Genomic DNA, 25731 nt, shown 5'->3' on the forward strand with positions numbered 1-25731 from the left:
GACTGGGATGAACTGGGATTTGCTCGACTGGTGCAGGATGGAATTGGAGTTGCCTTGGGGATGCGCTGGGAGCTTTGCTGTCCGCTCTATATGGAACTTTCCCCTTGCAAGAAGAACCTTTGCAGCTCTTTGGTGAGTCCCCACGAGCCAAGCGGAGCAGCACTTGTGCCTTTGTGTTCTCCAAGTCCCTCCTCTCCCCCAAATTTGTCTGTGGCTGTTTCCCTACCCCTTCTCAGAGCAAGGCCGGGCTCCTGGTGTCCTCCTTGGGCTGGAGGAGATGAAATCGGAGCACAAGGAAGCTTTGATTCTTTGCAGCAACCTGATTCCAGAAGGACTTCTTTTCTCTCCATTAACAAATAAAACCGAGCAGTTACAACCTGAAGCTGCGCTTGGTAAGTTTGGGGTGTTCACAGTAGATTTAAAAGGGATGCTAAATATATATGATGGTGAGCAGCAGGAATGACATTAAAAATGGGAATCAGCTGCGAAGAGGAAGAGCAGGACCCCTCGGTAATTTGTGATTTTGCTCTCTAATGGGGCGCAGGCTTCTCCCAAGGTGCGATCAAGAAGCAAAACAACTTTCTGGATGACGTTGTCTTGTGAAAAACCATCAGCATCCAGCTTAATTGCAGTTAAGGAAGAGGGGGAAGAAGCCGCTTTCCTGCCCCGCACCCAGGACTGGAAACCTTGAGATAACCCGCGGGCGGACAGCGAGGAAAGTCCCTGCAAGGCTGAAATAGAAGCAGCAGAGGAAAATATTTGGTAACTAGATAAGGGGCCTGTGAGGTCATTTTTTTGCAGAACAGGGTGTGAGATTTTGGTCACCTTTGTTGAACAAGAGGAAAAAATGAGAATAAAATAAGTGCATTGGGCTGTTTTGCTCCTTGGAGCAGTTGAATAGGGAGGATAATTTGCTCTCAGCCCCATCCCCACCCTCCCCTCAAGCTGCTGTGGACCGTGGGCTGTTTTATCCATCAGTTATTAACGCTGTTGGCCGGAACCACCCCCATTGCACAGCGTTGTTGTTAACAGTTGTTTTACAGAACGAACGTCTGCATCCACAGTAACCATGCTGAGCTGCAAGCCTGGTTTTTGGGTTTTTTTTCCCTATAAAGTAGTAAAGTGCAGATTTCTGTTTCAGTTCAGGGAGAACCCAAAGCCTGATGGACTTATTTGTTCGTGAGGCAATTGAAAAATCCAGTGTTGGACTGACAAAACTCAGTGTTCAGAACTAAAGATGGTGCTGCGTGCTGGACTGTGCTGCCTGAAGTAGTGATAACGTTGTATTTTGTAAGGCCACTTTTCCTCGTGCTCTGGTGTCTCCTGGCACGGACACCACTGGAACAGCCACCATCCATCCATCCTGCCTGTTCTAGAGCAGCTTTTCCCCTTCGCGGTGTCTCCATTCCCTGGAAGGAGGTTCCGCGATGCTCTATCGGGGTTCCCTTCCCCACCGTCGGCCCCAATTCACTTTCTGGCCCCAGAACCGTTGTTTCACACCAAACTGCGCCGATGCCTCCAATGTCTGTCTGAGGTCCCACTTCTCGCAAGGTGGGAACGGTGCTGAAGCCTCCTCGGGGCAGTTTGTCCTCCCCAGCCTGTTGGAATCATTTTGGTTGGAAGAGACCCTTAAGCTCAAGTCCAGCCATAACCTAAATCCAGGACTAAACCATGTCCCTGTGAGCCTCAGCTGGAGATGTTGGGCTGGTCCAAGCAACGCTGGAGCAGGGACAGGACTTGTGCATCATGGGGCTGCTCCCCTGCCACTGGCACCGCTTAAGTGACCTGGAGGCATAAGCTGAGCTCAGGGCCAGGCCTGGCTTTGTGCATGACTGTGAATGCCAGGAGCTGCTGCTCTGGAGCGTGCAACAGGCTGGAATTGCGGGGTATCAGTGCTCCCCGTCCCAAAAAATCAACTGGGGTGGGTTATTTCGTAGAATCAGCACGGTTTGGGTCAAAGGGACCTTCAAAGCTCATGTAGTCCAACCCCTGCCATGAGCGGGGACATCTCCAGCTTCCCCTCCATCATTCAGTGACCCAGGACAGAGCTCAGTGACAAATCTTGCCCTTTCCCATCCCTGTTGCTCAGACACGCAACACCTCACTTCAATAATTACCTCGTGTCCTCCCGAAACGACCTTGCGCGCAGAAATAATTCAGGCTCAGCACCTGGCGAAGCAAACGTCACCGGGCAGGGGAGCAGCGCCAAGCCGGGAGGGATTTACCTGTTTCCATGTACATACGTGTGCGGGTGTTTTGCAGGACTCCTCTCCCCGATCCAACAGAGATGCAGTTATTTGATGTAAGAGTATTGTTATAGGAGGGGTATTGCTTATTCCACCGCTGTACGATTGCACTGCAGCACCTCTGGTCCCTGCGATGCGTTGAAGGCTGGAAGTTCTTATGGACTTGCCCAGCACGGATAAAAACAAACCACACAGAAGTAACGATTATACAACTTAAAAAATATATATATACTGTTAAAGATTTATTGCAATAATACAATAAAATTTAGAAAAACAAAACCATTTGTGTTTAGTTACATCTAGTTCGGAAGTTGCAGAGAGAGGCGCTGAGATTTTGCGGGTGACGAGCGACCCCGGGTGTCCCATCCCATTGAGGTCCCAGATTTTGGGGCTCTTCCTCGGCAGCTCCGATCGGCCACCCCGGATCGCCCATCAGGCACAAAAGCCGAGGCCTAAACTGAAATTCCCGCATTCATGCTACGCAAAGTGTTTTGTAAAACCCTCGGCTGGCTGTCATCAAATATCTATAATTACAGATATTCCCTCCCCCGCCCCCAAAACAAACGTGGAAAACTAATCCTGGCATTGCACTCAAGGTTTGGACACACACACGGTTCTTCCTCAGCTACACATGTGCAAAACACTTTGAAAAGAAACAAACAAACCACGATCCGTGTTCTGTACAAAAAACATGGCGTGAAAAGACCGACCCGATGCGCCTTAACCCCCTCGCAGTGCCCTTGTGCACTTTCAGAATGTGACCTGGTTGCAAAGAAATCATTTGGAGGACATGGTTATGAAGTATATGGCTTTAAAAAGGTTTTTGTGATGGTGGTGTGGTTGTTGGGTTTTGTTTTACCCCTAAATGACAATGCACAAAGCAGCATCACAGCCTGAGCTTTAGGGGTTCAAAGTAGCACAAAGGCAGCAATGCAAGAGTGACTGAAACGTGTATTAAAAAAGAAAAGGAAGATGTTTATATGGTGGGGTCCAGTGCAAAATTAATGGGGAAGCAGAAGGAGCTGTGCAATGCTAAGAGCCCAGTATACCCAGTATGTAGCACTGGTGTGTGCTGGTTGCTTAGAATTGCAAAGGGTCCAACAGCTGTGAGTAAAATGCAGTGAACTGAGCAGAGACTAAACCCTCCCAGCCCATCACCATAGTCAAGGGACTCTTGGCTGATCCCTTAAACCCAACTGCTGGATTTACAGGGTGTTTCGAAAAGTTGGACCCAGTTTCAAAAGGCAGTGATTTCAAATTGGGTTCATCTATTTGAAACACCCTGTGGCAAAGCCATTTTCACTGGGGACCACACCAGCCTCTTGGTTGCCTTCAAAGGGCTGAATGTAATTTTGGGTCTGTATAAACGTAACCACTTCTACATTTACCCGGTCCTAAGATGACATTTGGCCCTCTGAAGGTAACCAAGAGATGGATGTGGCCCCTGGTGAAAAGGAGTTTGACAGCCCTGCCTTAGACCAAGAGAACGGTAGAACCGAGGGTGTCTCCATCGAACAATGTGTGGAATTAAGGATCTTTGGTTTTAAAACAAGAAACTACTGACCATAGATTTCCATCCCCCAGGCCAAAATGGAGCTGCAGCGAAATGAAACCGACTTGTTGGCATTCACTAAACGAAAGAACAACATAAACCCCACCAGAAACACAAAATAAAACCGGGTTTAAAATACACGTAGTGTGGAGAACGCGCGACTTCACTAAAAAAAGCATGAAATGAGGTTTTTCTAGTATTAAAAAAGTGGCAACGTGGTGGCGTAACTGATCAATATTATTGCAACAACGCAATCCTGTATCGGTGTCAAATGTGGGTCTAGCAAGAGAATGTCCAGTGTTTCTTTGGTGTGTGATATTAAGAGTAAAGAGCCTGCGTGCTTCGGACAGCACAACACGGAGCTTCCAGACTACCGACCGGTGGAAACAGCATCAAACAAGCCACTTTTCTACAGCAACACTCATTCACAACCAAATCTAAAGTAAGAGCAATTCGCTGTGAGAATTCCCGTCCATGCTGATTCTTTGTATTAAAAATATGGCAACGGAGATTAGAAAAGATGTTAAAAACGCATCATTCTCATGTCCTGAATGAAAAAAATTTAGAAAGAACGCATTTTTGCGTGATGCGAGACGGCTTTAAAACACACACAGATGAAAACCCTGGAAGGAGTTAAGAAAACGTGAGCTGCGTTTGCGCGGCTGTCCGGGCTGCACGGCGAGCGGCCCTCATCCCGATCCTAACCCTCCAAAAGCTGCTTCTTCTTCAGAAAGCAGAGCTGGAGGCTGCCAGGTCCTTTTTCCTCGGTCATAACGCAGACAGAACCAGGACGCAAAGTGCCATGGCAGAACCCGTCAGGAGCACGGAGCTAGCTAATTTACAAAAACGGTACCATCACAGTCATCTTGGTTAAATAAAAACGTTTGGGGTTGTTGGTGGTTTTTTTTCTGGTTTACAAAATGAAAGTCTGACCTTTTCTTTGTTCCAGGCACTACTTAAACTGAATATGTAAGGTTTGTACTATAGCATCGGCTCCTCCGAGCCTTCTCCCTCGCTGGTTAGCGATGCCCCGTGTACGCCTTGAGCCAGGAGGTGACGGAGGCGGCAGCGGACGAGATCATTCCCCCGGCGCTGCTGCTGGCGATGGGCTGGGACGCCTGTGTGCTCTGGCTCTGCAGCATCTCTGCCTGCTGGGAGGGGATGTCGCAGAACCTGGGGCTCGGCAGGTTCTCCCAGTCCGTCCCCAGGTCCGTCTCTTCGTCGCTGACGCGCTCGTCGCCGCTCTCATCCGTCTCGCCGGTGGCGCTGGGGTCCACGAATTCCATGGAGTCTTCGAGGTCGGCGCTGATTTCAAAAGGGCCGGACCTGTGAATGTGGACACAACGGGGTCAGTGTGGGACTGTCACAGAGTCACTGCATGCTAGGGCAAGTGTAGAGTCAGGCAGGAACAACCCCAGGTTCCAGTACAAGTTGGGCAACGACCTATTAGAGAACAGCGTGGGGGAAAGGGACCTGGGGGTCCTGGGGACAGCAGGGTGACCATGAGCCAGCACTGGGCTCTTGTGGCCAGGAAGGCCAATGGTACCTGGGGTGGGTTAGAAGGGGGTGGTCAGTAGGTCAGAGAGGTTCTCCTGCCCCTCTGCTCTGTCCTGGGGAGACCACACCTGGAATCTTGTGTCCAGTTGTGGCCCCTCAGTTCCAGAAGGACAGGGAACTGCTGGAGAGAGTCCAGCGCAGCCACCAAGATGCTGAAGGGAGTGGAGCATCTCCCGTGTGAGGAAAGGCTGAGGGAGCTGGGGCTCTGGAGCTGGAGAAGAGGAGACTGAGGGGGGACTCATTCCTGGGGATCAGTATGGAAAGGGTGAGTGTCAGGAGGATGGAGCCAGGCTCTTCTCGGTGACAACCAATGGTAGGACAAGGGGTAATGGGTTCAAACTGGAACACAAGAGGTTCATCTTAAATTTGAGAAGAAACTTGTTCCCGGTGAGGGTGGCAGAGCCTGGCCCAGGCTGCCCAGGGAGGTTGTGGAGTCTCCTTCTGTGCAGCCATTCAAACCCGCCTGGACACCTTCCTGTGGAACCTCAGCTGGGTGTTCCTGCTCCAGGGGGGATTGCACTGGATGAGCTTTACAGGTCCCTTCCAATCCCTGACATTCTGGGATTGGAAGGAACCCCAAAAGATCTTCTAGTCCAATTACCAGGTCCCATGGCCGGTATGAGCCCCAGACACAGCAAAGCACCCTGCTCTGTCCTGCATCCAGCAGAGAATTTAAAGCACCTCTGTGTTTATCAGTCAACAAGAGAGAAAACTCACTGGCTACAGAGGTAACTGACAATGGTGAAACAAAAACGTGTGGCCAAGGAAACGACAGTTGCTTCCGATCCGCGGAGCAGGAATGGCCCAAAAGCTGTTCTGCTTTCGCGGTGGATGGCGAAACATGCAGAGGCAAAAAAGCCCACTTTCGGTTATATCTCACAGCTCCACTGGTGGAAATCTCAGCTTGATGTGGAACAGCTTTTATTTTTAACACCAGCCCTGGCCAGGCCAAGATGCTGCGGCTCTGACAGCCCGGGGAAGGGTGAGTTTACAGCTTAGAACCGGGCTGGCACAACTCACTGGAGATACTGCCCACAGCAACGCACCCTGAGCACCATCTCAACAACTTCTTTACTATGAGGCTGGTCAAACACTGGACGAGGTTGCCCAGAGAGGCTGTGAGGTTGCCATAACTGGAGATATTAAAAATCCTGATGGCCACAGTCCTGAGTAACTTACAATCATAGAATCACAGAATGGTTTGGGTTGAAGGGACCTTCAAAGCTCCCCCAGTGCCACCCCTGCCATGAGCAGGGACATCTTCACCAGCTCAGGTTCCTCAGAGCCCCGTCCAGCCTGGCCTGGGATGTCTCCAGGGATGGTTCATCCACCACCTCTCTGGCTAACCTGGGACAGGCTCTCACCACCCTCAGGGCAACAATTTCTTCCTCATGTCCAGCCTGAATCTCCCTCCTTTAGTTTAAAACCATCACCCCTTGTCCTATCGCAACAGGCCCTGCTAAAACATCTGTCCCCTGTCTGTCAACATCCTCCAGTGAGTTCTGCTTAGAGTGGGGCGATGGGCTGGATCTCCAGAGGTTCTGGCCAAACCCACCGGTGCTGTGACTCTGTGTTACCTGCTGCCACTGCCTGGTGGGAGAAGCAATTGCATCTGCCCCATCCCGCTGCTTTGCACTCAAGTACGGGCAACCAGAATCCGAAATATCCTTACTGAGCCAAAGCAGGTGGTTTCAGAGGCTGGTGACCCTGTGTGAGGTTTTCACGGAGGTGGTGAAACACGGAGGACTCTGCACAGCAATTAAAGCTTGGTAAAATTATATCTATCTGAAAACAGTAGCTTATACAGGCAATTCTAGGCCTAGATGTCTAAAGGAAAATAAAGAGAGCTGGTTGCTGCAAACCCTGCAGACAGCTGAGAAATTAAAGGTAAACACTCCTCTTTCATAATGCAGAAAGGAATGGGAGCACTGCCTTCTGGCAAAGCGTTCTGCTTAACAAGGCAACCTGAGAGGAGAGTCATCGGGTTTAAGGCCAGAAGGGATCATTACATCATCCAGAGTGACCTGCCCTATAACAAAGGCCATTAGAAAAAGAGCTGAGTGGTGCAGTTGACACACCTGAGAGACAAGATGTCCTGCAGAGGGACCTGGACAAGCTGAAGAAGTGGGCCCATGCGAACCTCATGAGGTTCAACAATGCCAAGTACAAGGTCCTGCACCTGGGTCAGGGCAACCCTCAGTATCAGTCCAAGTCAGGGACGAACAGATGGAGAGCAGACCCCAGAAGGACCTGGGGGTGCTGGGGATTGAAAGGCTGGACATGAGCTGGCAACATGTGCTTGCAGCCCAGAAACCAATTGTATCTTGGGCTGTGTCCCCAGCCCCACAGGCAGGAGGTGGAGGGAGGTGATTCTGCCCCTCTGCCCCGCTCTGGTGAGAACCCCCTGCAGTGCTGGTCCAGCTCTGGGTCCTCAGCACAGGACACACATGGACCTGCTGGAGAGGGGCCAGAGGAGCCACAGGAATGATCCAAGGCTGGAACAGCTCTGCTGGGAGGACAGGCTGAGAGAGCTGGGGGGTTCAGCTGGAGAAGAGAAGCTCCGGGGAGACCTTATTGTGGCCTTTCTGTGCTTAAAAGGGGCTGATAAGAAAGATGGGGACAGACTTTTGAGCAGAGCCTTTTGTGATAGGACAAGGGGTGATGGTTTTAAACTAAAGGAGGGAGATTCAGGCTGGACATGAGGAAGGAATTGTTGTCCCTGAGTGTGGTGAGAGCCTGGCCCAGGTTGGCCAGAGAGGTGGTGGCTGAACCATCCCTGGAGACATCCCAGGCCAGGCTGGACGGGGCTCTGAGCAACCTGAGCTGGTGAAGATGTCCCTGCTCATGGCAGGGGTGGCACTGGGGGAGCTGGGAAGGTCCCTTCAACCCAAACCATTCTGTGATTCTATGATTACATTCCAGACGTTCCCCCCTGTCCCGAGCTCAGGAACCTCTGCCTGATGAAAACATCCATTCCAGAAACGCATCCGGCCTTGACAGCATAAGGAAACAGAGAATCCCCCCTTTCATTCTTGCGTGTAATTAATCTCTGTGTTAAACACACATGCCTCATTTCAACCTAGCTCAGACTCTTCACTTCCAATGGTGTCTGTAAAGCCATTCAATAGCCTGTATTTTCTCCCCGTGAAAGTGTGGAAACCAAGTCATCTCTCAATCTCACCTCTAGTGAGCTGAGACTGTTTCATACAGACTGAATCTTCTCTGACTCTTTCCTGTAACCTCTTCTTTTACTACATGGACCCAACTGATGCATTTGAAGCTCCGTAACGTTTGCCCAGAGACACAAGACCCACTGTGGCACCTTTACAGCAGCTGCTTTCCAGGACACGGCTCTTCACTCTCTGGTATTGCCTGCACTCTCCTGGTTTGCAGAGAAGCAGCAAAAGCAGATCATATTTTTCCCAAACTGAGCTTTGTTACAAAGATTTGGTTCCCTGTATCTTTGGGTTGAATCAGTAGGGATGTACCCAAAGAACAGAAGGGAAGTGGTTAGAGACGCGTACACGAGTCCTGTATTTTTAAATAAAACTACATCTGTACATGAGAACAAAGTGGAAAAGTAGGTTTCAGCACATTACTGTGTTTAAGGGGCAATAAAGCACTAGTCAGATTAAACAAATAATTGCAGACTTCCTCAGACACAAGTGACTTGTGACTGGATTATCCCAACAGGAAATCAATATCATGGGCTTTCTTATATTTAAATTGTTAAAAATATATATATATAATTATTAAATCCGGTGCATGTAGCCCACGGGAACTGATGTTCTTTTCATCACGTCTTAAGTTAACTGAAAAATTGTCTTGAATCTTAATTTACATATAAATTAAATGTATTTGAAGTGTTTGCTTTGGTCTGGGGTGTTCATTGACTGGAAGTATTTTGGGAAAGGTTTACCCAGTATTCGTTTTGGGGTTGATATTGCTGGATTCTCTTAGGTATTTACATGTTGGCAAGATGCTGGTAGGGTCGTATTCGGAGCAGAGTGAGACTGCCTGGAATCATCAGCTACAAAGCTGAGCCTACTAGAAGCACACCACACATCTCTGAAATCTGATTTCCTACTCAAGACCACCTTTTTCTGCCCTCTCCTTGTAAATACCCAGACTCCTGGTGTGCTGAGGCTTCATCTATAGGTATAGCAGAAGAGATTTCCTCATAAGTAACAAGGCAAACGTGTAGCTTCAAAAGGCTCACAGGGGAGCTGAGGTGCCGCTTTTCTTACCTGCCCAAGTTCTCCGTGTCCGGGCTGACCAGGTACATGAGGTTCCTGAGCGTATGCAGCGGGTGCAACAGGTCTAAATTGACGTGCTGCCGAGGGGGAGGTAAGAAAAACACACCACCAGTTACAGGAGGAAACCTGCGGGCACAGCTGATACTTCAAAAGCTGTCAAAAGAATCCCAACGCGCATTCCCCTTACCTGAGAGAAGCAAAGGTGAAGGATATTCGCATTCAGCTTCTTCACTGCCCGCATGAATCTGTGTCTGCTGAGATTCTCTCCACAGAACTCGCTGTTGAAACATCAAACACATGTATATATATATATATCTACATATATAAAGAAAGCAAAATGCTGTGAAAATACACCTACTGGAGACATCAGCATTCCGTGCCCTGGCTTCCTAACAAATCCCAGAGTAAAAATCCCAACTTGTTTAAACTGTACAGCCACTTTTAGAGTGCTCATGAGATTAATTTTTCACCTAGCAAGACCGTTAGCGTTTCATCAACCAGCGCTGCCTGCCCCAGTCTCACCGGTTTCAGCAGCACAAGTGATGTAAACTGTAGGAAACTCAAAGATCCACTGCAGCCAACCTATTTCAGCTCTCATTTTACATCTTGCATCGCTTCCCATTCCCAACCTTTCCCTTCTGCAGAGACCAAGCGTCCAAATAATAGTAATAAAAAAACGCAGAGACCCCACACAACTGTTGTGCCCTTGCTTTGGCAGCCACTATCTTAAACACTTACAGAATCTCAATGATATAATTAAGACTTTGGAAGACTGACCAGGTCCAAGCTCCATCAGTTCTACTTCTGTACAGATCCCATCAGCTCCACACAGACATATAAAGATAGAAATCTAACAGTGCTTTTCATCACAAATGGGGTTTGCGCAATAGACTCCCAGACGTTTGGCAGCCAGGTGTGTTCCGCATAGGTGTTTTATCCCAAAAAGAATTACACAGCTGTCAAGCCATATTATAAGGACTTGTTCTACAGCGCTTGACGTAGCGGAGTTATTCAAGATGACTAAGAGCTGCTGAATTGGGCTGGGATTTTGTAAAGCACAGTAGGGTCTCATAAAATGAAAAGTGCTGTTCATGGACAGTCATATTTCATTTCTAATTTGAAGATGCTGATTTAAGTCAGTTAGAAAGCTGTTATTTTTAACTGTGATGGTTGGTCTACACTCTCAGGAGGTAAAAAAGGAGGGAGGGACTATAAACTGTGGGCTAAAATCCTACAAGCCCTCTATCCAAAATTAAACAACACAAAAACCCCTGAGCCGTCAACCACCACCACAAAAGCTGTTCCAGGTAATGACTTTGTTCCCAAAACCAAACCAATTTAAGATCAGTCAAAACTGGTCACTGATTCACCTCCTCAGAGACTTGCATTTACTTGCCTGTTGCAGAGCTTCTTGGGAAGATTTACGTCAAGTATGAGAGACAAAGTGTTAACGAGCTGAGTTGCATAGCACAAAGCAGCACTGATGGTATAAGCAGGGTTATTATGTTCCATGTCTGAAAGAAATAAAAACATCATGAAAAGTCTCGTTTGAAATGAAGCCTCAGTGGGTGTGTTAATGCGTTACTCAAGTCTACTCTGGAAAATGTCATTTCTAAGTATTGAGAACAGCCTGAATCCAGCAATCATTTACAGTGAAATCTGTCAGAAGTTGGTAGAAAATAGTAATTCTTGGTATTCCTGTTAAAACGACGGCATGTGAACCATGTCAAAACTGTGAATAATTAACTTTATCTATTACACTGCGCTGTATCCCAGGGAGCGTTTCCTGCAAAAAGGGATTTTCAGTGGACTAATCCCTGTCCTGGTGTTTATTTCTGACTCAGGTTTGTCTGGGTGAGAACAAACGGACCAGGCTGCTGTTCCTCAGCATCTTCTGTTGGCATCCAAGGCCGCAAGATCTGCGGCTTCAGGAGTAACCCAGACATCTAATCCAACCTTGCTCCTTACCTGGCCCTTGCGTTGTCTTCTTCTCTTCCACCCAGTTGTAATACGCGGAATAATCTCCGTTGTTAGGAAGGGTTATCCAAGGCCCTGTGATACCGATGCTGGTGTCCCCGTTGTGATCATCGCACACCCATCTCCCCGAGAGATACGTGGTTCTCCTGGCCTCCGCGAGCTTGCTCACAGTGCTCGAGGTCATGGCGTTGTCGCTCTCAGAAGACACGTCTGCGGGATCTCTGTAGCACCCGAAGAGGAACCAAGTGTTTTTACAGAAGTTTTAAAATACATAATCTTGAACAGATTATAACTTGGAAAGATTTCATGGAGAGCAAAACTCCCTGTTCCCAAAACTAGTTTCCTTTCTTCTGAGGTTTTTAATTATCTATTTGAAGAAAGTTGAACATTGGACACACACCTCAGATCTCTCAGTGGGGAGATGCCAGCACCTCCAGATTGTTCTACTCTGGACCTCTATCTTTGGGTCAGACGCTTTGTTTTTGGGAAACATCTTCTCCCCACAGATATTAAGGGAGCCAGAGCGTCTGGCTTAGACTTACGTGACTCACTTCTAGGTGTCTAAAGCAAAGCAAAACAAGTCCAAAGGGATAAGCCTCCTGTACCTCATGCTTGTCTTTACTTCTTCAATGGGAAATATGACTGATGTCAGCTCCAGGATATGCGTCCGACGAAGGTTTGCCAGGTGCTCATACTGGGTTTTCAAGTCATAGGTTTTTTTCTCCACCAGGTCTCCCAGCCTGCGGTTATGCCTCTGGATCTTCTCTTTCTTCTCCTGATGCCGCTGAGCCCTGCGATAATGCTTCTGGTTCTCCTCTTTAATTCTCAGAAGCCCCTCGGCGTCTGTGAAAACAGCAGCAGATGTTAGCCCTGGAAAAGGAGCTGTCAGGCGCTTGTAGTAAGCTTGAGAAAAGCGTTATTAATCTTTATAGAAAACAAGACCTACAGCAGCTTAAAACACAAAACCCTGCTAAACTCTTAACATTTTCCATCTGATAAGCGGTACAAGTTTTTGGTATTTTCTGAAGGTCTCCAAACAGAGTGAAATTGGGATTAAGCCTTCCCCGGCTATTTTTGGATCTGGAGCAGAAAAGCCAAGATTTCATAGTTTAATTAAACTTCTGAGGTAATCAGCACAACAGAAATAACTTGACTGTACACATTTGCGCGGTGCTGGCCAAAAAGACACATCGCTTGCGGCCAGACAGCATCTTCAGTCACCATTTCTGGCACCACAGCTGCTGTGTATATTATTTGGGCTTCACACTCAATGTATGTGCTCTTAAAGCGCTTGGATCCCAATGGTGCAGACTCCTTGTTACCACATAGGAACGCTGACAATCTCCCTTTCAAGGCACAAAAAGAGAAATGTGCTTATTTACTGAAGTGCTGCATCTGCCTGAATTTTTACTCCACGTGTCAGGCACGCTGAGGCTTGGAAAAATCTCCTTCAGGAGCATCTGCTGATTCTCCTCTAAAATAATTGACTGTGGTGATGCTCCCACAGCCATTTGGTGCTAAAGAGAGCGAGTTAACCATCTCTGTCTTTCTTATACGCACTCTCCAAATACACGTCTAAAACTTAACGGAGCTCAGTGTGAATGAGAGCCCCCCATTTACGAGTCCCTTGCTTTCCATTTTTATGGCTGAAAAGACAGTGTTAGTCAGGTTCTCTGACAGCATCGCTTTCTTGTAATGAAGACATGGGGCAACTGTCCCTTGGACAGAAGGGAAGCGCTAAGCCCTGACATTGTTTCATTGATATATTTTGATTGCAAGACACAGATGAGACCAGATCTACAATAAGAACACTCAAAGAAGCTGCATTATATACTACTGAAAATCAAGAAAACTTCTAAGCAGCTCTAGCTACCTCAAACAACACATTTAGATGGTCAGTATTCCCAACAGGGGTGCACAAAAAGGCTTCGTCCCAAGAACGGGACTCAAGACTGATTCCCATCTGTGGGTCTGCACAAACTGTCCTGCTAGTCCTGGTGTGACCTGCGGAGCTGGAGCTGCCCAGACCTCAGCTGGTCCCTGCTCTCCCTGAACGGCAGGAATTATTACTTATAAGGCTTCTTAGCAGGGCCTGTTGCGATTGGACAAGGGGTCATGGTTTTAAACTAGAGAGGGGAGATTCAGGCTGGACATGAGGAAGAAATTGTTGCCCTGAGGGTGGTGAGAGCCTGGCCCAGGTTGGCCAGAGAGGTGGTGGCTGAACCATCCCTGGAGACATCCCAGGCCAGGCTGGACGGGGCTCTGAGCAACCTGAGCTGGTGAAGATGTCCCTGCTCATGGCAGGGGGGGCACTGGGGGAGCTGGGAAGGTCCCTTCAACCCAAATTATTCTGTGATTTCTATGATTCTATTTCTAGTCATTGCGATCCACAATGTGTTTGGTAGGAAGGAAGATCTGATACCTGGGGGATGCAAAGTCCCAGATTAAAGAAGTTGAGAGTAGCTTCCCTGTGCAGAACAGAACTAATAACAGAATCATAGAACTGTTTTGGTTGGAAAATACCTGTAAGATCATTGAGTCCAACTGTTAACTTAGCATTGTCAAGTCCACCTCTAAACTATGTCCCTAAGAACTTCAGTCATATTTATAAAATAAGTGACCCTCTCCTAGAGTAACTGCAGAAAAATCAGCTTTAATCTGAGTGCTACCAAGAACCTTTATGTGCCAGCCAGTAATACAGTTTCCTTTAAGCATTCCCTGCAACATCAACACAAAAATCAATTAATGCTTGAATTCATATCCCCAAACTCTCCCTTTGCATGAAGAATAAGAGAGAGAGGAGGAGTCAAATGTCCATCTGTTCCATTTTCACATTCATCTTGTACTTGAAAGGCTCCATTTTCACAGAGTCAACTCCCTTTTCTGCAGGTCCAACAGCAATTATTTGAGAAGCAGAGAACACTGCACACACGTTTCCTCTTCAGCAGCCCCGGTGCAGAAACAACTGTCCTTTTCTTTTGGCATAGCACCTCTGCTTTATGACCCGGTTTATGAGGTGATTACAATTTGTCCCCAGCAGTATTTCAGGACACCATTATGTCCCACACATCTGCACCGCCTGACAAATGCAAGCGCAGGCACACCGATCTCTGCCAGACATTTGCAAGGTTGTCTCCTTGAATTGTTTTCCACAGACACAAGGCAAACACACACATTTTAAAACCTTATTTTAAGAAGCACCGATTACTGAGTTATCCAGTCAACTGCAAAAGCAGCAGAGCAATGTTCTAGACATCGTTCTTATTTCAGAAAAATGAACTACGCCACATCCAAAAGAGAAAGAGTGAATCGAGTTCCTGATCTACTGGCCACTCACAGCAAAAGCTGATTTGGGCTCTATCTGTAAGGGCAGTTCTGAGGTAACTCAGCTAACAACAATTTGGTTGGGCCACAGGTCAGTTAACAGGTTAAATCTAATCAAGTTGAGTGTGAATAAGAGAAGTTGCAGATAATACGCTTTACAAAAGAGCAGGAAAGTGGAAGAACTTCACTCCCCAGTTGGTCCTAACATTTTGCCACCTTCAGAGCTGCATTTGCAGAAAAGGTGACAAAGTTCCCCCAAGTCTCATTGATTTCCTCTTCTTTCTTCACAGGCTAAAGACAAAAAGTACTTATTATCTTCTTCCTAATAATCTTCTACCTACTGAAAAGCTTTTACCTTCCTCTTCTCTAAACCAAAGCATTTCTTAACCATTCCTTCTGTGTTATTCCTAATATTCTCTTCCCGACTTCGTCCAGTTGAATTGTACCTTTCTTAAGTTGCTCAAACCGGACTCCAGATTTCCACTGAGGTAACAACAATACTGGGAACAGCAGAATAATTGTTTCCACCTTCAATACAATGCTCATGTAAGTAAAACCCAGAATAAGGTCTGAACCTTTCTGGAGCAGCATTAGCTTGATTATTTTTTATTTAATTTGTAAATCCCCACATCCTTTCCTGTCCAATCTCACCATCATCCCCCACTTTGGGTTTTGATTATATTTATGTCTCTTTCCTAAACGTCATGCACTTGACTTTGTTCTTTTCAGATGATATTGTCAATTTATCTCTACCATTTTGAATTTGATCCTGCTCTCCACAGAAGTTGTATCATCGTCCACCTTGGCTTCCTCCATCTCACCTTCTATTCTACCACACAAGCCATTATGGAAAATACTGAACAAAACTGGGCCCGGAGCTGGTTCCTGCTGAGCTCCACCTGTCTCACCTCCTCAGCTTGACAAGTATCACCCCCTTTCCAGCCTTTGGTGTCAACTTTACGGTTATTGCACTCAGAGAAAATGTCTTGTCTTGCTCGTGAGCCAGTCTGGGGTGTTGCATCTTCATCCTCCACTTGACCCCCAGACAAGAGGTTGATTTGATACGGCCTTTTCTTAACAAAGCGACACCTGTTTTTCATTTCTTTACCTTCTAACTACCTACAAGACAGTCAGAGGCAGATAATAGGATGACTATGTCACCAGTTCTTCCTCTACCCTCGGAAAAAAGATGCTGTTGTCACCCTGTTTCCTGGGACATCTTCTCTCCTTCACGTGTTCTCAAGTGCTCCACAGACTCCTTCAGCTTCTTCCTTAAGTTCCCTAAGGTGAATCTTGATTTCGAGGCCTTACGATCAACATAATATTTAGCTGGCTGTCTTCCTTCCTTAGTCTGCAGTCCTCTCATGATGTAAAATTTCATCTAGCTAAGCAGCTGATCACATTTTCTTTGTGCAAGGATGAAGCAAAGAAGGAGCTGAATGCTTCAGACTTCTCTGCACTGTTATTTGCTCTTTCCTGTTAGCTTGCATATTCTCTCATCTTTATCTTATTATACATTTGTTACTATCCATCCTCCTTATTAATTGAAAATCATTTCACATCTCAGTCTTTTTGGTGTTAGCGCCGCAAGCTTGCGGCTATTCCTTTATAACTATTCCCTGTGCTTCCACTCTTTCTGTGGCTCCTCTTGAATTTCAAGCCATAAAAGCATTCCTGACTTAATCAATATGCTTCTGAATATGCTCCCTATTTCTCCTTTGCATGTAGGTTGTCAGGAGTGCTGCATATTCTCTTCTGAGAAACGACCCTATAAATCTCTCGTGTATAAAATATTCAATGAGTTGCAAAACTGAAGCTGCTGAATGGTAACAACTCCCCAGCCTGTGCCATATTTCAGTCTTGCTCAAGTAGGAATTTAGAATTTCTAGACAGGTGAGGGTTAAAATTCATCAGTGACATGAAATTTGTAACAGCTGCAGAGCTGTTTGCTCCTCTTTTTTGAGAGGCAGCGATCAGAAACGCTATAGTGAATAAAGCCATCTCTAGGGACAAAGTCAGAGTCATCGCCTGTTAAGCATTCAGTTTTAAAGCTGCTGCAAAACCATTTCCATCCAGCTGAATAACGTCTACTGTTCACTAATTAAAACCCAAGCATAAAAAGGCTAAACTCCACTCACCGATTTGCCTTCGAGCTGATTTAAGAAGCGACGGTTTTGGAAACGCACCGTTTTTTTAAACTAACACTCAAATTCGCATGGATTGATTTTTCACTCCGAAGCACAGAGTTTTGCACATCACAAAAGCACAGGCATTACTCACATCTTGTCATTTCATCATTTTCTTTGCAAATGGTCTGTTTCAGCTGCTCAATCCTCATCTTGCAAGACATTATTTTCCATCTCTGAAAAACACAAAAAAAAGAACATTCAGCAGCTCTAGGGCACAAACGACTTCAAGCACCCTGACTAATGATTAACAACAAAGCCAGCAGCTTTAGCGCAAAAGTAGCGGGATGCTTTTAATTGCATCAGACGAACAAATAAATATTTCATTTGCCGTTTTGTGCGCAGAACGCCACCATAAAATTGAATGCTTAGTATAAGGTCAATCAGTATAATAAGTTATTGAGCAAATATCTAGGAAGAAATGACAAATATTGACGGTTTGGAGCACTCTGCTCGCAGAGCCTATTTCAGTTTTGCTTACAAGGGGTTTTTTGGGAAAGCAACACAACGCCCTCAAGGTAGATTTTAATTTTAAACTGTACGATCTAGGAATTCAGGGAGTTTAAAAGCTATGGGGCACATGAACAACTCACCAGCTGATCTGTTATCTCCTTCCCTTCCATGGCCTTCAAAACACTAGAAGAAAAAACATGATTGAAAATTTAATGACTACCTGGACTATATCTGCCTCCAACAACAGCGCATTAGAGAGACTTGTGTTTTTCTAAGAGTTCTTATGGTTTATTTTCATGCAATAACTACAACTTACTGTTTTTGGAATTCCCTCTGTTTGGTTTTAAGATGCATCAGCCTTTCTTTCTTGTCTGAAAACCTGGAAGAGATTAAATGGGCTTTATTGATATTTCGCACAATAAGGCATTGTAAGTTGTTTGAAAACAATAAAGGGATCGGAGCTTGTGGGAGTCTCTAAACCTCAACTGTCTGTCTTAATCTTGGGAAGCAACAGCTAAACATATAAAACTCTTGCGGAATTCTAGAGCATCTGTCTCACAGGAATTGCAACAGAACCTCTAAGCTGAGGAAACATCAGCTTGTCAGAACTTGTAAGCAAATTACTTGTTATTTTGAGAAGACATAGCTTAGCAATATCAATATTTTGTGTACAAAGACAAATAGTAATCTAAAAACCTTCAGTGACTAGAGAAATTAAAGTACTACCTCAGATACCACAGTGAGTCTGAACTGTGTTATTTCACAAGCTGTGATGGTCTGAGCTGGGTCCACTCTGGCGGTGGGAAACACAGGTTTGCACACACTACACGCTGTATTTTCTCCCATCGTGTGTCTCACACTTTATTCATTAATGGGTCCAAATAGGACAGCACTCTCTCAAGCCTTTTACAGGACTTTACAAGCCATTTACATTAATATTGTGTCCAGTTGTGGCCCCTCAGTTCCAGAAGGACAGGGAACTGCTGGAGAGAGTCCAGCGCAGCCACCAAGATGCTGAAGGGAGTGGAGCATCTCCCGTGTGAGGAAAGGCTGAGGGAGCTGGGGCTCTGGAGCTGGAGAAGAGGAGACTGAGGGGGGACTCATTCATGGGGATCAATATGGAAAGGGGGAGTGTCAGGAGGATGGAGCCAGGCTCTTCTCAGTGACAACCAATGACAGGACAAGGGGTAATGGGTACAAACTGCAACACAAGAGGTTCCACTTAAATTTGAGAAACTTCTCCATGGTGAGGGTGGCAGAGCCTGGCCCAGGCTCCCCAGGGAGGTTGTGGAGTCTCCTTCTGTGCAGCCATTCAAACCCGCCTGGACACCTTCCTGTGGAACCTCAGCTGGGTGTTCCTGCTCCATGGGGGGATTGCACTGGATGAGCTTTCCAGGTCCCTTCCAACCCCTGACATTCTGGGATTCTGTGACAGCCAAATCTTCCTTATATTTGTAACAGCAGTAAGTTGCATTGTCTTCTCTTTATTTCTGAGGCACTTGCAGCTTTCACAAGTCCACGACTCAAGTGTCTGCTTGAGTTCAGCTTCACCCAATGTCTCAGATAAGGGGACTGCAAAGAACTGACCAGTGTTTCAACCCTTTGAACATGCAGCAACCATGTTCTGCTCCCCTCCACGCTCCACAACACATTAATACATCTAAAGAAAGTATGAACAACGCACATGGAGAAATTACAATGAAGCATGAAGTGACAAAGCTGACAGAAAGAGCAAACAGCAGAGACAGCCAAGAGATTTAGACCAAAAAAAATAGCAAATGTGCTTTGTCTTCTGGCAGCATATGGTTTCCCAGCTTTCTCTGTGCTTGCCATGTTGCAGCACCGTCCCGCTCTCCGCCTCAACAGCGTGTCTTGGGTTAAGTCCATGTACAGAGAAACAATTCACTAATTTCCCTCTGGATCATGTAGAATCGACAATTTCATCCTAACAAGAAATCTAATATTTTGCGTAAAACCCACCAAGTACTTTATTCCAGGGATACCTAAGCTTTATTTAGAATAAATTATAAAGTAAGGCTTGACAGGATGGCACCTTGGGCCTCTTTCTGTCTGCTCAACTCTGTGGTTTTGATTTCAGGTAAACCTTTAAAACTCATTTTTTTCCCTTGAATTGTTGCAATCTGAAAGCTTGGGCACCAACCCTGGGTTCAGAAAGTGTGTAATCACCCTTCCAGATGACACTAGCATTAAAACAACAAAACCACCGGCTGCTGCCTTTGTAGCCAACCAAAAACTATCTGTTTTCCTTCCAAAACAAACCAAATGCAGGTGCTTGGTGTAAAAGCCGGAGGCCACGCGTGAGCCGGAGGAATGTGGCGCAACCAGAGCCCGTTCGTTCTTCCTGCGCGTCCTCACCCCACCAGTCATCGTGGAAATTGCAAAGAGCACCTTGTACCAGGCTCCTGTTTACCACGGTCACACACACCTACTGTAGCCCTGACCTTTGGCTGCAACCAAAAATAACCTGGCGCAGAAACGCGCCGCCGGGCACCGACACAGGGAGCGGGAGCTGCGGCGCTTTGGCAATCCTTGTTTTCAAAGCCGGGTTGATGGGCACAGAGTCTGACTCAACGCAGCTGCCCGAATCACGTCCGTTGCATCGGTGAAAAGTTGAATGATCTGTCAAGAATCTGAGACTTAAATTAAGTTCTTGCTGGGGAGGGAAGACAGAAATAATTGGGAAAGCCCTGCAAAAGTTACCGCTCACCACGCGCTTCGGCAACTGTGTCAAACAGCTCCTACAAACTTCTTTAGCAGGTTTCTCCTAAGCAAGCATTGCCATTTCTTTATATAGCCCTAATTTTAATTGCATTGCATAGTATAACTAACTTTTCTCTACATATCTACAGCCTCCCAATTTGGCAAAGAAACAAGGTGTTGGATGAACTATTATAGGAACTCCCATAAAATGTAAACTGAGAGAAGCAGAGAACTCAACATCTCAAATTATCCATTAAATGTTTCTCTTTCCTCAAGTCTTAGCACGTTAAGCTGAGATTTTCTATGGTTACCTGGCTTATTTCCACATGTTCATAATTACAGAGAAGCAACAAGAAAGGAGGACTTCTGAATCTATAGGAATAGATTAATGCTGAAGGAGCTGAGGACAGCAACAGATGCAGCCATTACTGTACCTATTCACTATAATAAAACATAATTGCTGCAAAAAGTCACCATTCCTAATCATAACCCCCAGCTTAGAGAAGCCAGACAGGCTTAGACGTCACAATTATATTGTCTTTGGCTTTTGCCATCTGCAGATGTATAAAGCAAAGCAATTTGGGTCGCTTGTAAAATACACGCTGTGAATTTATGTGTATGACAGGCTGGAGTAAAGTCCTGGGAGGACGAAGAGACCCTGAGTTGGAGCCAACACCAAGATGCCGGCTTAGCTTTCGGATATACAACACATTACTAACGAAAAGAAGAATGTCAGTGATTATTTTACGGAAGGACTTCCGGATTACTCATCCTTAATTGTAGCTGCGCTTCAATAATTAATCTTAGCAGCTCCTCAGTCTCTCCCCCTCACAGATGCAGGGTGTGATTTTTGCCAGACGTATGAACGACTTCGATCTTACTGTAGCTATTACAAAAGATAGCACACAAAGTAGTCCAATGAAAAGGAATCTGAAATAAATCTCACTGTTAGAACATGAAATCATTTCACTTCTTATTAGGAAAAATCATGAGGAATTTCTAAAAATAAACCATCATTGGATACAAGGAGTAAAACGCACTTTCTTTACTTAGCGAGAGAACAATACCTTTCCCCAACCTGCCATACTTCAAAAGGACAAACACGAGGCTCAAGCGACCCCATGTGCTTCCACATTCTCAATTACTCGCACCGCGCTCATAACCGAGTCGCACAGAAAAGCCCTTGTTGAGATCCCGTCGGCCTCCTCGCCGCTCTAAAATTAACCCAGCTACTACTAGAAGGCGTAAACCAAACAAATAAATAACGATGACAGCAAATGCAGCCTGAAATCCCACCGGTTCACTGCACCTGTCCCCGCATGACTTCGCCACGCTGTGCGGTCACCGTTGCAAAAGTCGCTCCCTCTCTCTCCGCTCACATCGCAAGAAATTCATAGACACACCGAGCTCTGAAGTCACAGGCTCTTTCTCGCTTTTGTATCCGTCATTTTAAGTGTTACAGAATGCGGACAAAATATTTCAAGTACAGTTTAAAATAAAATAAGTGATTCCATTATCCTCAAAAGAACAAGAAACCCGAGCTTTACGGGGTTCTGCCCCTGTTGCAACCAAGCATGCTTAAGTTATTGTGTTATTCATATATGTTATGCTGTTCCTTTAATTTATTAACGCAAAGTTGCTGTTTTCAATGAAAGTTTCTGAATGGAGGCTGTAGATGCAGATGGGACCATGATGTCCAGGCAGATGGGAACAACAAAAAAAAGACAAAAAAGGCAAAAAAACATCCTGCATTCATAAAACACAGCATAAATATACTGAATGTCTTCTAGCCATAGACAAACAGGACAGTTAAATCTTAGGAGGGTGCAGCAAAAGCTGGCAGACTGAAAAGCTGATCTTGTCTCACATGAGAATACATGAGGAAGATAAAAAGGGTGGGGGGTGTTTTGTTTGTTTGGGTTTTTTGTGTTTTTGTGTGTTTCGTTTTGTTTTTCCAACAAGCTGTTGCTTATGGTACTTTGGCTAAAGCTGCTGCTTTATGGTTTCATTTTGCTGGTGGGTAAAGAAATTCCTTAAGCCTTGGTTAGCACAGAACAACAGTGGTTCCACTGTAACGAAGACTACAGTTGAATTTCTATAATTAAGCTAGATGCTTACCCAAAATCTTAAGGTTACATAAGGGGCAGGACAAAAAATAGTTGGTTTTTGTTCTGAACTCCAAACCAAATTTTCCCATGGAAGTTGCGGATAACCCTGAGCAGTCTCACACAAACACAAGCTTTCCGTCTATTTTAGAAAGACTAAATACAGTTTGTGGTTCCATGCCACAATCTTTCATGTAAAAAAACAAATAAAACCCATCCAGCGGCAGACTAAGGTCTTAATTTTGCAGGTTGATGCACACTGGCTGACGTTTTCTACCCAATTCCACTAATGTTAATGGAATAAAGACACCTCCATCCCCTCGGCTGTTCTCATGTTCAGCAAAAAGACGCAAAGAGCCTTTAGTGTGAGGACCACACGCTGCTCACCGCCTTCCCAAAATAGTTCAAGAAATCACTCTCAACAGCTGCTAACGAAGCTACAAACGAAGGACCACAAACACGGCGTCAGCCAGAAATCAGAGTTATTCCGGAGACGGTGCTGGGCATAGTTTTTTTAGGATCTGGGATGGACACGTTGTGAACCACAGCTATGGGGGGACGATCTGCATCTGAGTCACATAATGAGAATATTTGCTTATTGGCGTATTGCTCATGCAGCCGCCCTCCCGCAGAGCGAGGGCTTCGCAAAAAGGAGCGTGATTAACTCAAGTGGCGCATTTTTTGTCATTCCAAAATGAGGCTTATGATTAGGACTATTTATATAGACAAGATTTTTAAAGGTGCTGTTTTCTTGCACGCCTTCCTGATTTTATTTAACGATTTAAAACACAACGTGTGCTGCCGAAAAACAGATAACGCGTTTCAAGCATCCCACCGCACGGCTCTTTTTGCCCTGAGCTGTCTGGAGCTTCTACCAAACACATCGAACACGGGTTGATGGCTGCACCTAAGTCAGGGCGTTATATTATTATTAGTGTTAGTATGGTTATTGTTAGCATTGTTATTATTAGAAAGGTGCAGTGGGTCCTGCTCAGCCTGTATAGGGTGAACCCCCTCAGGCAGCCCCAGCACTGTTCCTCAGAACCCCGGTTACCACCCCCCGGCCCGGGGCAGCGGTTGAATGGCGGGGAAGGGGGGACAAGGGGGAACAAGGGGGACAAATCGTCCCCCCACTCCCCTCGGGGGAGTGGGGGGAGGGGCAGCTAACAGCCGCGGTGCGAGGTGAGGCGGGGCGGCCCCTCCGGCGGCGGGGCAGGCCCGGGGGAGGCTGTCCCGCTCCCTCCCCTCCCGCCCCGTCCCCTCAGGGCCGCTCAGTACCTCTCGGAGTCGCGGCCGTCGAAGAAGACGAAGTCGCCGCTCTGGACGCACTTGGCGCAGGTGAGGCGGCGGCGGGTGGTGTTACAAAGCGGGCACCGCTCCACCGCCACGTACAGCCCTTCGGCGTCCTCTTCGGCGCCCCGCAGAGCAGCCGGTCCGGACCCGGCCCCGCCGCCCTGCCCGCCGGGCTGGGGCCGGCAGCCGCTGGGAGACGCCATGATGGGCTCCGCGCGCCGCCGGTCACGTGGGACTTGTGTTGGCGCCGGGCATTGTGGGAAGCGGTGGGAGGGCGGGAAGGAGGGGGCGGGAGGGGAAGCGGTGTCCTCACAGAGCCGGGGGTGGGCTGGAGGGGACCTCTGTAGGTACCCCAGTCCAGCCCCGCTGCTCACGCAGGGTCACAGAGCAGATCACATAGGTCGGTCCAGACGGGTTTGAATGTCTTAGAGAAGGAGCCTCCACACCCGCTCTGGGCAGCCTGGGCCAGGCTCTGGCACCTCCCAGCAGAGAAGTTTCTCCTCATGTTCAGATGGAGCCTCCTGTGTTTCAGTCTGCGTCCATTGCCCCTCACCCTGGCATTGGGCACCACTGAACAGAGTCTGGTCCATCCTCTGACACCCACCCTGAGATATTGATCAGATCCCTCTCAGCTTCTCTTCTCCAGCTGAACAGCCCCAGCTTTCCCAGTGTCTCCTCATCACAAAGATGCTCCAGACCCCTCAGCATCTTTGTGTCCCTCCCATAGACTCACTCCAGTAATTTCTTCACAGAATATGAGAGTGTCAGGGAGTGGAAGGGCCCTGGAAAGCTCATGCAGTGCAATCCCCCCATGGAGCAGGAACACCCAGCTGAGGTTCCACAGGAAGGGGTCCAGGCGGGTTTGAATGGCTGCACAGAAGGAGACTCCACAACCTCCCTGGGCAGCCTGGGCCAGGCTCTGACACCCTCACCAGGAAGAAGTTTCTTCTCATATTTAAGTGAAACATCCTGTGTTCTAGGTTGGTACATTACCCCTTGTCCTATCAACTCTCAGTGTCTCCTCATCAGAAAGATGCTCCAGACCCCTCAGCATCTTTGTGTCCCTCCCATGGACTCTCTCCAGTAATTCCTTGTTCTTAAACTGGGGAGCCCAGAACTAGGCTCAGTCATGGCCTTAAAAATAAACATTTTGGTTTTTCTGCTCCCAGCCTCACAGTCTGTCTACAGCAAAAAAACCCTTAAGATCATGTCCAAACATTAACAATCTCAATACGCAGTTGCTAGTGGTATGATGCCTGATCAACAGAAAATGGTGGCTTTTGGCTAGAAAGCTTTTTATAGCATTCCACACAAAATTTAAGTCCAATGCTAGCATGTCCACTGGTATGAAATTTTAGAACGCCTATTACACAGGATATTTAAATGCCTTTTAGCTTTGTAATGACAAGAACATTTGGAAGTATATTAATGAATATGGACTTCAGCATAGGTAAACCTACATTTATCCACATTCAAGTTGGAATTACTTAGTAAAAGAAAAGAGACTAATAAGGACTTTGTACTAGCAGTATGATACAAATTCAGGGATTAAGCTGGGGTTTTTATTTTTTTGTTCTGTTATTATGAATACAGTGTAGTAAAAAAGAATCTATGGATTCTGTGGAGGAGGGAGGGATGACCCTGGTAAGGATATCGTGCTGTTTTCTTGGATTTGCAAAAGATCAAAATATTAATTAAGTAAAGGTAGACAGCATCCACTGTTTTGTGTTTGGATTTGTTTTTTCTTCTTTCCTCCCTATACTGCTTCATCCTAGGAATGGGATGCTCCACGCCACCGAGTCAGAAACAAAAGGTCAGCAATAAGCCACAAGCATCAGCTCCTTTAAAACATTTGCAAGCTGACAGGCATAATTTGGACAGGGTTGTATAAACTAGAAAGGCTCAGCAAAAGGAAAGGTCTTGCACAGAAATTTATATTACGCTTTCCATAAAGGATTATTGATCTCAAGACTGTTCCTCCTGGAATGACTGCACACATCTCTTCAACTACATGTTGCCTCCTGGCCTTGACTTATCTATTCACTTATGAAGGTACCTGGT

General features: G+C 46.5%; 2 protein-coding genes across 2 annotated transcripts in view; one reads left to right on the top strand and one right to left on the bottom strand.

Moving 5' to 3' along the window:
* FBXO34 (F-box protein 34) overlaps positions 1–2525 on the top strand; it is a 43863-nt gene extending 41338 nt beyond the window's left edge. The window contains exon 5 of the mRNA XM_065839898.2: positions 1–2525. The gene's annotated coding sequence lies outside the window, so the exon portion shown is untranslated.
* ATG14 (autophagy related 14) lies at positions 2472–23894 on the bottom strand. The gene is made up of 10 exons (XM_065840154.2): positions 23656–23894; positions 17868–17930; positions 17692–17734; positions 17193–17274; positions 12194–12431; positions 11580–11809; positions 11008–11125; positions 9799–9889; positions 9603–9688; positions 2472–5124 (listed from the first exon to the last, which is right to left on the bottom strand). Exons 1-10 carry the CDS (start codon positions 23871–23873, stop codon positions 4818–4820), a joined length of 1476 nt encoding a protein of 491 aa, XP_065696226.1. The 5' UTR covers positions 23874–23894; the 3' UTR covers positions 2472–4817.
* Positions 23895–25731: the final 1837 nt, after the last annotated feature.

This window comes from Patagioenas fasciata, chromosome 5 (assembly GCF_037038585.1).
Source record: "Patagioenas fasciata isolate bPatFas1 chromosome 5, bPatFas1.hap1, whole genome shotgun sequence".
Lineage (NCBI taxonomy): Eukaryota > Metazoa > Chordata > Aves > Columbiformes > Columbidae > Patagioenas > Patagioenas fasciata.

What these genes read in the sequence shown, in the direction of transcription:
- ATG14 (XM_065840154.2), bottom strand. Translation starts at nt 23,873, where the DNA reads ATGGCGTCTCCCAGCGGCTGCCGGCCCCAGCCCGGCGGGCAGGGCGGC. An exon ending in CAGAGGGAATTCCAAAAACA is followed by an intron (nt 17,735 to 17,867) that starts GTAAGTTGTAGT and finishes TTTTTCTTCTAG; the next exon opens with TGTTTTGAAGGCCATGGAAG. An exon ending in TTCACCTTTGCTTCTCTCAG is followed by an intron (nt 9,689 to 9,798) that starts GTAAGGGGAATG and finishes CCCCCTCGGCAG; the next exon opens with CACGTCAATTTAGACCTGTT.